The sequence below is a fragment of the Antennarius striatus genome, chromosome 23 (genome assembly GCF_040054535.1).
Source record: "Antennarius striatus isolate MH-2024 chromosome 23, ASM4005453v1, whole genome shotgun sequence".
NCBI lineage: Eukaryota > Metazoa > Chordata > Actinopteri > Lophiiformes > Antennariidae > Antennarius > Antennarius striatus.
Genome location: NC_090798.1, coordinates 4,613,174 through 4,625,610, shown reverse-complemented (window position 1 = coordinate 4,625,610; position 12,437 = coordinate 4,613,174). Strand labels below are relative to the sequence as shown.

Here is a 12,437-nt window from a genome sequence, read left to right as displayed (position 1 = left end):
CAAAAGGGATGGGATTCTGACATTCTGTGCAGTAAATAACCACTGATGTTTAAATAATGCGTGAGGAGAACAGATGAGAACAGCTGACGGGGACTGTTTCTACTGCAGAGGATAACAAGTAACAAAAAGCAAGAAAAGGATGGATAGAGAGGAAAGATGAGGCTTATGAGGGAGAACAAGTGCAAGACGGAGATTTTTTTTTTTTTTTTTCCCAAGGAGGGAAACAAGAGACAGAAAATAGAGCAGAGAATTTGAAAGATGTAGAGTGAAGGAGGAGGATGCTTAGGCTGGAGAGATTTCTGAAGTAAGACAGAAGAAAGGGAAAAATATAGAGCGGTGTTATTCCAAATACACGTGTGAAAGCAGACAGGAGAGCAGATGAGGGGAGATGGGGCGAGACTAAAATAGGACACCGTGTTCAAATTGGAGGGAAATGGAGGTAAGACTTGCAAAGAAATGGTTTCATAATCGGGAAATTTTTTGATGACCTGGAAAGATTGTTGCAAAAAATGAGGAAAGTAAGGACAAGTTGGAAAAGAGTAGAGTGAGATAGGAGGCGAGTGGGGAGTGTATCTGCATTGCTGTACCACAGTCAGTGGAGCATTGTAAAGCCGTCAGCACAAATTCTCCTTCGCTATGCAGATCTTAAACGCATCTGCATTCCAGCAACTTCACAATACACCACTGCAGGACTAATCTCATCCATATAATTCAATCTGGTCCACATAATTTACACATCAACAAAGACTCAACAGCCCAACCTGCAGGCGTGAGCAGATCTTTATCGAGTCCAGACGACAAAGTCCAACCCTAGTTTTTCGAAGAATAAAGAGTTTACCATAAAATGTACTCTTTCAAACTTTTTTCAAAAAATAAAAAGAGGCTGATTGAATCAGAATATACAGTAATTAGCAAAATGATGATTATAAAAGTCACTCTTTTTGGCGTTTGTCACTTATTCATCAATCGATCCATCCAACATTAATCGTAAACCAAAGCAGATGATGTAAAGAGTTGTGTTGCACTTCAGTTTCTTATTTCTGTTGTTAACTTTTCTGTTTGCTTTTTTGTTTAAGGCATTTTAAATCTTCTCCTGGTCCAGAAGTAAAGCCTTGTCCTTCACACCACAATGTAATTACTGGAACCCAATCTGAAACTGTCAGATTAAATAATCTGTTGAACAGCAGTTTCAGTAATTTCAGTTTGTTAAGTCTGATCTTATCATGTCTGGTTTAGTTGAAGCCACTTCAGGTCAGTCCCATTCCGGTCCTGGTCACTGAAGGTCACCCAGAAAATGAATTCATTTACTGGGAAAAAAAATGCTAAATGAAAATGGCAAAGTGCTGCTGGTTACAGAAAACATCAGATTAATACAGGACGTTGGGGTCACAGTGTTTCCTCTGTGATTTATTCAGATTAGCCAGCCACATTATTCCCGAAATAATTATAATATGGTCATCATAAGTATTAAAGTTCAGCGGAGGCTGCCTCAGAGTCTGTGTTTGATCCCGTTACCGGGTGGCTTTTTTCGGTCAGCTGTTGATCTGCTGATAACTGCTGACAACAAGCGGATTTAAAGGATCTGAACCTAATGTCTGACCTTAACAATGCTCTACAATATGTTAGCAGAAATAACCTGACAGCCGCTCTGATAAACAGCAGACTTTAGTGAATCAGATTTAAGATTCAGGACCTGGATTAGAGCGTTGTCAGTCTTCAGAAGCTAACCTTGTTGCTTCACAGGATGACAAGCTTCAGGTATGTCTAGCTGCTCGTCTTTCAGTGTTTCAACTGTGTCAGCTTGGAGTTCAGTTAAAACAGTAGTTCAGAACTGAAGATTTTCAGCTTCTGAGGCTGTTTGACTGTAAGAAAGCAACGAGGAACCTACCTCTCTCTTTAAAAGAAGTGTAGTTTGATTTTTAAAGGAGTCCCATTATTTAGAGAGTTTTTGTGATATAATATCACAAAAATTCTCTAAATAATGGGACTCCTTTAAAAATCAACTCCATGACAGGAATATCATATTCCTGTCATGGAGTTGAGAGACGATTTCAACCTGACAGATAGATTGATCATTAGCTGCATTAGATTTACATGGCTATGTGATAATCCCTTAAATGCTAGCTGTGATCTTAATCTATATTGGATTTATTTTATTTTTTCCAGGTCTACTCTAAAACTTATAGCTAAAATTTTGGGAGAATACGTTTCAGCAAAGTTTCATTATAACCTGACAAAAATAATGCAGTATTTTTTTAAAAAAAGAAAGAAAAATCTTGATGTCGTCCATTTATTTGGATCCATTCTGGACTCAACACACACTTGGTCATTCTGAGATGGCTTATCCGTATATTTTACATGATCCTGTTAGCAACACACAAACATGTGGTTTCAGTCAGCAAGAACACAAACCTAAACCTTATTTTGAAGAACATCCAGCAGTACTTCCTGGGAGACGTAACTATAGTCCCCTGGCTCTGACATTCAAAACAGCAGCTTCAGTAATTAGCTCTTGTAGAATCAAGCAGATGTTAAACAGTATTTCTCTACATCTGTATCCATTTGTTAGGCTCCCTACAGCTGGAACATTAATCCCACACTGTGTCGGAAAATGTGAAACAATGTGCGTTGAAAAATCAACAAACGTAGAGCAATTATGGGGCAATAAGTCAGCGTGATATAACCTACGCAAAAATAAATATAAAAGTGCACACATGCAGAGTTTCCAAATAGTCTGCAGGAGGCTGTGGTTTCAGGGGATTACATGGATTAATAATATGAGAGTGGCTAATGCTGCAGGAGGTAGCGTACCCTTAGTGTGTACTCTGTTGTGGCAAATGCACATAAAGTCACCAGTGTGCACGGCTTCAACTGTCTGCCAATCCATCACCGTCTCACTGCAGGTTCAAGGTGGGGGGTTTCATCTAAAAATACACTGATAGTTGTCCTGCAGCCTGTTGTCAGGTGTCGTTTACATTCACTCCAAGTTAGGTTTTTACTCAGGTTTTTGTCTGCTCACACTCGTGTTACACTAAAAGTTACCGCTTATTACATTCCGCTTCAAAGCGGGGATGTATTGTAATTGTCAGTGTTCGTGTGTTCGTCCATTTGTCTGTTCATTCATCCGTTCGTTTGTTAGTCCACCAAATATCTTCACAACCGTTGAAAATAGACAGATGCAACAAAAAAGCACATTACTCGTGCGGCAAAGGCGATGAAAACGAGATGATGGACCTTGACCTTGAGAAAACTAGATCAAGGTCACATTTCAACTTTTGTACACCCAGGAACCTGATCAGATAGAAAGACGAGGGAGAAGGCCGGTGTGAGTAAGACCATAGATCAAAGCTAGTGCTTTGATCTACTCATGCACTAGCTTTGATCTGCAGGGTACCCTGACCTACCCTTCATGGGACGTTGCAGTCTCTGTCCTGTTTATCTTTGTTTATGCTGCAAATGTGATATTGGTTCAAAGTTAATTACAGGTAGAATTACCTTTATTTGTGAAATTTTGAGAGATATTTCACAGGTTTAATGTGTATCCCGTCATTTTCAACAGGATTTCTTAAAAAAAACCTGGAACATATTGCTTCTCTCATTGGGGGAGACAGATAATCATAATTTTTGGTGAATATGTTGATGTTGTTTTTCAGTTTCTGTAACTGTTTAATGCCGTTGTAAGATTTGTCGTATTTATGCATGTGGTGTCTTTGAGTGTGAATACTAATAAAAATTCAGACCAACAAGATTAAACTGTCGCTTTAAATTATGGCTACACTGAGCACCGTTCTATTTTGTTGGTTGTTTAGTCAGCGGAAAATTACTTGATGTGTTTTTATGAAATTTGTGGAATGATGGTTGAGGAACCACAAAATAACTTTGCATTTTGATGCAGATCCTGCTACAGACACAACCTGAAATTTTTACTTTTGAAATTTTGTTATAGATTAGAATTTAGAGTCATCACACAACAGTAAACATTGCAATTTTTGTTCGTACTATTGAAAGTCCGTCAAGTTAGCCATTAGCTCCTGACATTTGCAGCATTCTGTTGGGTGTCCTGGTCAAACAATTATTGCCTGCCTTCTTTGACACCAAATAAAACTTTATTAGTAGGTTATTTGGAGGTTTGATAAAGGTAGATGTCGGAGATCAGTTGTGTTAAAGTTATGACTTCAGATCAGACTAAGTCGTTTGGTTTGGTTATGATTCAACGCCGCCTTCTCGTCCTCTCTCATAACTTTACGAGGCGTTTAATTGAGCTTCATCTGTGTCTGCTTCACATTCTGTTCTTCGATTACTTTTGATACTCCTGGGCTTCCTAATAAATCCGTCTGTCTCTCTTTCTTCCACAGTGACAAAATGAATCCCATGACACAACTGTACTACAAGAAGGTGAGTCCAAAACAAACTTTCACTTCAAGGTTTTTTTTTTTTTTTTGTTTATACCTGTACATTTTTGTAATTACTATTTTTTTGTCTCTTCTTTCTATTTTTATTTTATTTTATTTAACCTTTATTTATCCAGGTTAGCCTCATTGAGATTAAGAATCCCTTTTTCAAGAGGGACCTATTGTTTTCTTATATAATTGCTATCCCTACTTTGAGCTGAAGTAATTTTATTCTGTATATTATTTTTATAATAATTATGGGATTCTGTTCCCATTCTTTGCGTCTTCATCTTGATGTCTTTGAGCTGTGTGTCTGTGTGAAGGTCTGTGGCCTTGTTGTCATGATGTTTACCTCTTTGTTTCACCTCGGGTCGCATCACTTTGGATCTCTCCAGATGCAGATAAAAGTTAAAATACTCTTAACTTTTCAGCGCAGGGAGTCGCATTCCTTTTTCCATTCACTACATTTGATCGTTGTGCAGCCTGCTCCACAGGTTTACCCCACTATTCCGTCGCTGTCCTGCTTTTACAAGGTATTACAGGGCCCCTTTAATAGAGATGAGTCCAAATGTGACTGAGGTCTTCATTTTAGTTTAAAAAAATTAATCTGTCGGTTTATTCATTCTCCTGTTTTCAGTGTTCAGTAATGAAATGTTCCATGACTGTGTCAAATTCCATTTCCAATTACTCGCTGTTTACTTTGAGACCAACTTCGAAATGATGCCGACTTACAAAATATAAAGAATCCAATATTCACACATTTAGCCCTGTGGCTCTGAGGACTAAAGTTCATGTGTTTCAGAACTTTTGATCAATGTCTTTCTTGCATGTTCCCACCAACGTCGGACTGATCGATTCACTGGTCACTCCAAAAGTTTTTCTCTTGACTTGTGAAAAACCAGGAAACTAAACTACATTTGATCAATCGTTCACGCTGAGCTGTCTCACACACCTGGTGACTCATCTGTATTGATGCACTTTCTATTTTTGACCTCAACCATCATATCATGATGCACACTCCCACTTCCTCTGAAAGTATGTACACTAATTATAGTATTTTCTCATAGCAGTCACCATTTCAAAAAGGATGCCTGCTGAATGAAACATGATTTCCTACTGTGTCTCTGTGATTCAAAAACATTTTTTTTCCATTATTGATTGCATTGTTTCTTTAGGCGACGTACTCGCCGTACCGCGATCGCATCCCGCTGCAGATCGTCAGAGCTGAGGTGGAACTGTCTGCCGAGGAAAGGGCCTACCTCACCGCTGTGGAGAAAGGTACGGTTTAGTACATGAAACCTGACCAGACAGCATTAGACATGTTGAAATCACATCTCCACAACTAATTTCCCTGTGGGGATTAATCCAGTATATAAAATTAAAATTAAAATTAAAATTAAAATTAATAAATTTAATAAAAAAATAAATAAATGTAGGAAAAATATATAAATATTATTAAAAGTTACATATTTGTCTCTCTGATTTTATGATTAGTATGTTTTTATGATTATGATGTTTAATATTTTATTTCAGATTTCTTTATCTTGATTTGACATTAATACTGTGTGACAGTTCTTGATAGACTCCTGGTGGATAGGGCATAATTAAAATAGTGGATTAAGGTGTTTTTTGGGATTGCAATAGGGTTTGGTGAGGGTGTTAGATTACGACCGGGTTAGTATAATCTTGTTCTGACATGCAGTTTTTGTCAATACAGTTTTTTGATCCTCCAAGGTTCCTGTATTTCTGGTCTTAATCAAAAATATGTATTATGTCTCCCCCATCCTGCGTCCCCTCCTTTTCTCTCCTTCTGCCCCATCAGGTGACTACGCCGGCGTCAAACATGCTCTTCGCGAGGCGGAGGTCTACTACAACATGGATGTGAACTGCTTGGATCCTCTGGGTCGCAGCGCGCTCCTCATTGCCATTGAGAATGAGAACCTGGAGATCATGGAGCTCCTGCTCGACCACGGCATCCACACGGGCGACGCCCTCCTCTACGCTATCAGGAAGGAGGTGGTGGGGGCCGTGGAGCTGCTGCTATCACACAGGAGGCCCAGCGGCGAGAAGCAGGTGTGTAATCTGTAGCATCTAGACACATTCTTGCATCCACATCCATGTTTGTGTGTGTGTTTGTGCATGTGTTAATGAGTGCTTCCATTCTTCATGCCAAATTCTGCTGTGAGGAGGAACATTTAATGGCTGGTTTTATAGACACAATGTGAAATAGGATTTGGAGACACACAGTGTGTTTGTGTGTGTGTGAGGAGTGAGACAGATTTAAAATCGCAAGGGAGGCTAAAGAGAGGGAAGAGCCACATCGAGGAGAGGGTGAGAGACATGAGACAAAAGACAGACACAGGGAGAGAAAATCAAGGAAATATTTTCATATTGACAAAAACAAGGAAATAAGACTTCTTTTACATTATTTCCCAGAGCCTGGGGCTGTGAATTTCCATGTAACCATGGAAACCAACCCTTGGCCGAAGCAGGGGATTGTGGGAAGGTTTTGGTTGCTTCTCAGTTGGATGAGGATGGGAACAAATCTGCTATTCTCTTATATGCTTCCATTTATTTTTTTTTCCTTGTGTGTTTTTAGATTTGGAAACATTCAGCACATCCTCCATCTTTAAGAAATATATTATTATCAAAACATTCTAAACATTTAATCGTTAAACTTTTGTCTGATAAGAAATTGTATAAAGTAGTAAATTATTTAATGATCATTTATTGTTCTTTATTATCATTCAGTTATTAGCCTCACCATAACAGGGACATGATTTTTTTGCAGAGTAGCTCTAACTGTTAATGGGTTTTTTTGTGTTTTTTTTGTACAGTATGCCCTCGTTACTCGCGGTTAATGCATTCCAGACGCGCGTAACAAATTCCGTGATATAGCATACTATTTATGTTATTATTTTTGGTAATTTAAATGTTTATGAACCCTCCCCATACTGATATTAAACCACTGTCTATCTGTTTTACCTTTCCCCACACTCTTATCGACTGTTTAAAACACTTTTGTGTCTAACGGAAGTCCGAGACTCACGCAACACGGCGCTCTTCAGCCAATAGAATGTGCATACGGTATCACGTGACCGCCTGTCAAAAATGGGCACCACGGCAGTGCTCCAGAGGTGAGCTGGTACCTCAAACTGTCAGCTGACACTCCAGGGGAGCGAGTGGCTGACGGGGAGCAGGAAAAGAACTTAGGAACAACCAACCTTACAACAGAGCCACTGCTAACTTTCGTCCCTGGGTGGGCTTGAACCACCAACCTTTCGGTTAACAGCCGAACGCGCTAGCCTATTGCGCCACAGAGACTCATACAAATGTGATGTAAAGAGATTTATGCTAAATCAGCAACATGTATGAATAGATTCTCTTTACAAAGTGATTCTTCTGCTGATAATGACACTAGCATTTCAACATTTACACCTAACTATCATTATTTCAACGGGACATTATGCGTGCCACTGTGTGTGTAGGGTGAGGTGTGTGTGTTTTGCAAACAGACAACAACAACAACAACAACAACAACAATAATAATAATAAAAAATAAGGGAATTATAGTGACAACAACATTAATAATAATAATGATCATTAAAGTACACTGTCCGCAGAATTCAGTGGTTTCAGTTGTGTTTTTTGCCACTGGTATTTTTTCCTGTCGTTATGGTCGACCCGGATCGTTTTAAATCCATTGAGGTCCATAATGGATTCAAAAGGCTTCTTTTCCATTTTGGGGTGATTGAGAGATTTAATATTTTCATTTCATGGATAATGTCTCCGATAATTGGAGAATAATTCCATGTTGACATCCTCATAATATCATGGAGTTTGAGCAGAATCCAAGGACTCTGTTGGATCTGGTGATCAAGATTATTTAAATATGTAGAACTAAGCTTTTGGCGTCCGTGTATTTTTACTTTCATTCCTGAAATGTCCATGTTGGCATGTGATAGGAACTGGATGTGTGTTTTCTAAACGTGTCAGCTGACAGGTGGGGTATATCATCCTCTATAGCTCTCATCCCATCTCTCTCTCTTCTTTCGCTCCATGATTTACCGTGTTCTAATGTGGGTTTCTACGTCACCAGCTCGTCTAAACGTGAGAAAAGAGGCAGCAGGGAGAGATAAAAAGTGAGGAGGGTAAAATATGAAGGTCTTTGCCCTGAGCATGCACAGAGGAAAATAAGTTAAGTGAGTAAGAGTAAAAAGATGGGTGGATAGATGGAATCCAGATGGGTTAAGAAATGAGGGACATCAGGAGTGACAGATAGAGGAAAGGAGAGAGATGGAGTGATGTGCAGATAAGAAAAGGCTTCTCACACCTTCTAATGTGTGAAGTGGCTGAAAAAAGGATGAAGTGTGTGTTTGCCTCACTGTGTCTGGAGATAATTTTCAATCCTCATCTGTAAATTTTTTCCCCGTCAGTTTGGATGTTTGTATAAATTAAAGGTTTTCTCAGTTTTTCTCTACAATGTGTAACAATACATTTTTAAAGCTATTGGAAATTGAGTGACAGAATGCTTCCAAGCACAAACTTATTATTTTCTTTCTGTCGATTGGAACTGCAGTTCTTTTGTATTCGTATGTAGAATATTTGAGCCTTTGTATTGTATATATACAACCATAAATTTCTACTAAACTTCCTGCTTTTCTTGACACCTTTAGTTACTAATTTTCGTAATAGAATATCTCATTCCTCCCCTAATAATAATAATTAAAAGAAATTTAATCTTCCATTGCATGTAAATTTCATTAAAAGTTTCTTGTTTGTTTGATGTTTACACAGATTAATGTGGAAAAACTGGAAACTCGTTTTAAGGAACAGTGCTGTAAATGGGTCTATAAAATGTTAAACCATTTTTAGGCTCATCACAGTTAAATGCATGATGGGATTCAGTGCTGCTAATTATTATTTTCTCATAAAGGTGAGTCTTTACTGAAGCGCGTTCTCAAAACAACAAAACAAACACATTTCTCCGTGAGTCGACTGCCTTTATTCCGTTTTTAATCCTGTGATGTCCAACCGGCGGCAGCTGGTCTCATGCCTCATAACGCCAGCGGAGGAGACGACGACGCAGATAGATGAGAGGATAGACAGCGAGGGGGGCGGAAGAATGTGGGAGACTGAGAGGTGGAGAAAGAGGAGGAGATGAAGGCGAGCAGGAGGTGGGAAGGACGGAGGGACGTGTGGTTCGTTCTCCCTCTGAGAGATGAAAGAGTCGACACGTGTTCGCTCCTCTCCTCTCCATCCCCTCGTCTTCCTCGAGTCTGCTCTTTGCTGCTCCTTCTGATGATCACAGAGCGTGTGTGTCTGTGTGCATGTGTGTGTGTGTGTGTGTGTGTGTGTGTGTATGTGTGTGGTATATGGATTTGGATGCCATACAATTGGTGACATTTCTTCAGTAACATCTCAAAGGAAATACACTTGTTTTATGTTAACTATCTATGAATGGACGATAATGAAAGTTCGCTATGATGTAGTCCCATCTCCAATTGGAAGCTGTTAACATCCAGTGTATATTTTTAGTTTTTTAGATTTCACTGTGATTTCATATTAATTTTTTGTTTCATACATTATTACATGACATTGTAAGACACGGAACAAATAAGGGGCCATGTGTATGAATGGATGAGATTAATAATGTCTTTGGTGGATTTTGCTTTGTAACTTAAATGATTTGTTATACAGTGCGCCCTGGTTACTCGCTGTTAACGCGTTCCAGGAACCACATGCGAATAATGAATTTTTTGATATAGTGACAAACTATTTATGTTATTATTTACAGTAATTTATAAGTTGATGAACCCTACCCATACTGATATCAAACCATCTTCTATCTGTATTACCTTTTCCCACACTTTACCGACTGTTTAAAGCACTTCTGTGTCTCACGGAAGTCTGAGACTCACGGAACCGAGCGCACTTTCAGATGTTGTCAGCCAATAGAATGCATGTACGCTATCATGTGACTGCCTACCAAAAATCCGCGATGGGGTGAAGTCGCGACTGTTGATGAGCGAATGCGCAAGGGAGCACTGTATCTTCTTTTTCAGGCAACCATTTGTTTCCATTTTTATGACTGTGGGTTAATAATTGTTGAAGGTATAATTAGTTTGTTACTAGATCTGTTTTAATGGCTGCTTTAAAAGGAAACAGTTCGGGAACAAAAAGTTAAGGCTTTTAAAGCCTTTTACTGTCCTATGTATGATATATCTCCTATCCTGTGTCTCTCATCCACCTGTTTTACATTACGGTAGTAGAACACCTTTTTCTAAACTACAGAAGCTGTTCACAGGCCTGTCAGTGAGGCTTGTAGATAAAACTTTAAATAAATTCACTTCTGCAGCTTTGTTGACCGGAAACTTCTGTTGTCCACTGCATTACACTGATTCAATTTGTTTAATCCCACTGGAGTGAGTTTAATTCAATTCAGTGCCGAAATCATGGCTTTTTAATTTCACCATAAAAGCTTATTAAACTTTGACCTGTTTTGTTTTACCTCTTTAACATCCAGTCTTAAATGCATTATTTCACTACTGGATTAACTGATCTGAATATTTGTTCTCCTGCAGGTTCCCTCACTGATGATGGACAGTCAGTTTTCAGAGTTCACCCCTGACATAACTCCCATCATGCTCGCTGCTCACACCAACAACTACGAGATCATCAAGCTCCTTGTCCAGCGAAAGGTGATTGCACGAGTTTCATCCATCGTACAGTAAAATGTGAATCCTGGTTTCTCTTTATTAGAATTGATGATTTATCCTTCCTCTTTTTTTGTTCTGTGTAGGTCACCATTCCCAGACCACACCAAATAAGATGTGACTGTGTTGAGTGTGTATCCAGTTCAGAGGTAAGTGATCTTCATTTGCAGGAAAATCAATATTTGTCAATAAAGTTTTTCCTTCTGGTAGAGACATTTCTTTTAAGCACACTGGTTATCCCCAGTTTTCCTCCACCACCAATCATCATCTTGTAATGAGTTTTCCTTTTTTTTTTTTTAATCATAACATTTTATATTTTGAACTTACTAACTGCTGAGGATTTAATTTGCTCCTTACAATATTTGTCCAGAATGGAACCCTAATTGTAAACATTTGACATTCCCCATGGGCATCCCGTTTAGATGACTTAACCTTACCCTCTGGCAAATTCTGGATCTGCCTCCATGGGGAATGCCTCTGAGTTGGATATGAAAAAAATTCCAGAGGCAGTCATCTGAACCAGATATTTGATGTGAAGGAGCAGCAGCTCTACCCCGAGTTCATCACTTTCTCAAAGGCTGAGCTCGGCTTCCCCACAAAGCCTGTGCTCTCCTCTCACATCCATAATCTCTTTGCTTTCAGCAACACGGCGACGAGGATTGCGTCATACGTGAAATTGTTGTGACTGGATCATGGAGTGATGAAACCAATGGTACCACGACATTCACTGTCACATCATCTTATCTTCTTCGCTTCTACAGGTCGACAGTCTTCGGCATTCACGGTCTCGACTCAACATCTACAAAGCGTTGGCCTCGCCGTCCCTCATCGCGCTGTCCAGTGAGGATCCCATCCTCACTGCCTTCAGACTGGGATGGGAGCTCAAAGAGCTTAGTAAGGTACGGCTATCCACGCCTTTTTGATTATGTGTTGTGGGTAGAAGAACTGAATAGTCATTATTAAGCGCAGAGGGGATGATAGACTCCATGAGTTCTGCTAGTTTTACATAACATCAAATTAGTGTCACATTAAATTAATTCGCATTGATTCCCAAAGTACTCAGCCGAATTTATCAAGAGGGTCACCACATCTTATGGAAGCAGCACCATCATTATTTGACTCCGGTGTTTATTTTGTTTGCTCACTGTGGGAATTCTTTTAATCTAAGAATACATTTAATCTTGAATAAAAAGCTCATCCACTCCTCTGATGCATCTGTGTTTCATTTATATATGGTAATACACAGGAGCTGTTGCAGAAAAACAACTTTTTTCATAAAGTTCTAGTAAAACTATAGACCCATCATGACTAAATTAGAGGTTTCCCCCCT

At 39.1% G+C, this 12,437-nt stretch overlaps 1 protein-coding gene and 1 non-coding gene across 2 annotated transcripts in view; one reads left to right on the top strand and one right to left on the bottom strand.

The window, feature by feature from the left end:
* Positions 1-12,437, top strand: part of trpc5a (transient receptor potential cation channel, subfamily C, member 5a) — an 81,103-nt gene that overhangs the window by 35,754 nt on the left and 32,912 nt on the right. The window contains exons 2-7 of the mRNA XM_068308593.1: positions 4,356-4,395; positions 5,567-5,669; positions 6,214-6,464; positions 10,976-11,092; positions 11,194-11,256; positions 11,869-12,006. Coding sequence (XP_068164694.1) covers positions 4,363-4,395; positions 5,567-5,669; positions 6,214-6,464; positions 10,976-11,092; positions 11,194-11,256; positions 11,869-12,006 — 705 coding nt within the window. The 5' untranslated portion in view covers positions 4,356-4,362. The remainder of the gene's footprint in view (positions 1-4,355; positions 4,396-5,566; positions 5,670-6,213; positions 6,465-10,975; positions 11,093-11,193; positions 11,257-11,868; positions 12,007-12,437) is intronic.
* trnan-guu (transfer RNA asparagine (anticodon GUU)) lies at positions 7,642-7,715 on the bottom strand. Its single transcript has one exon. It is a non-coding gene; the product is annotated as a tRNA-Asn (tRNA).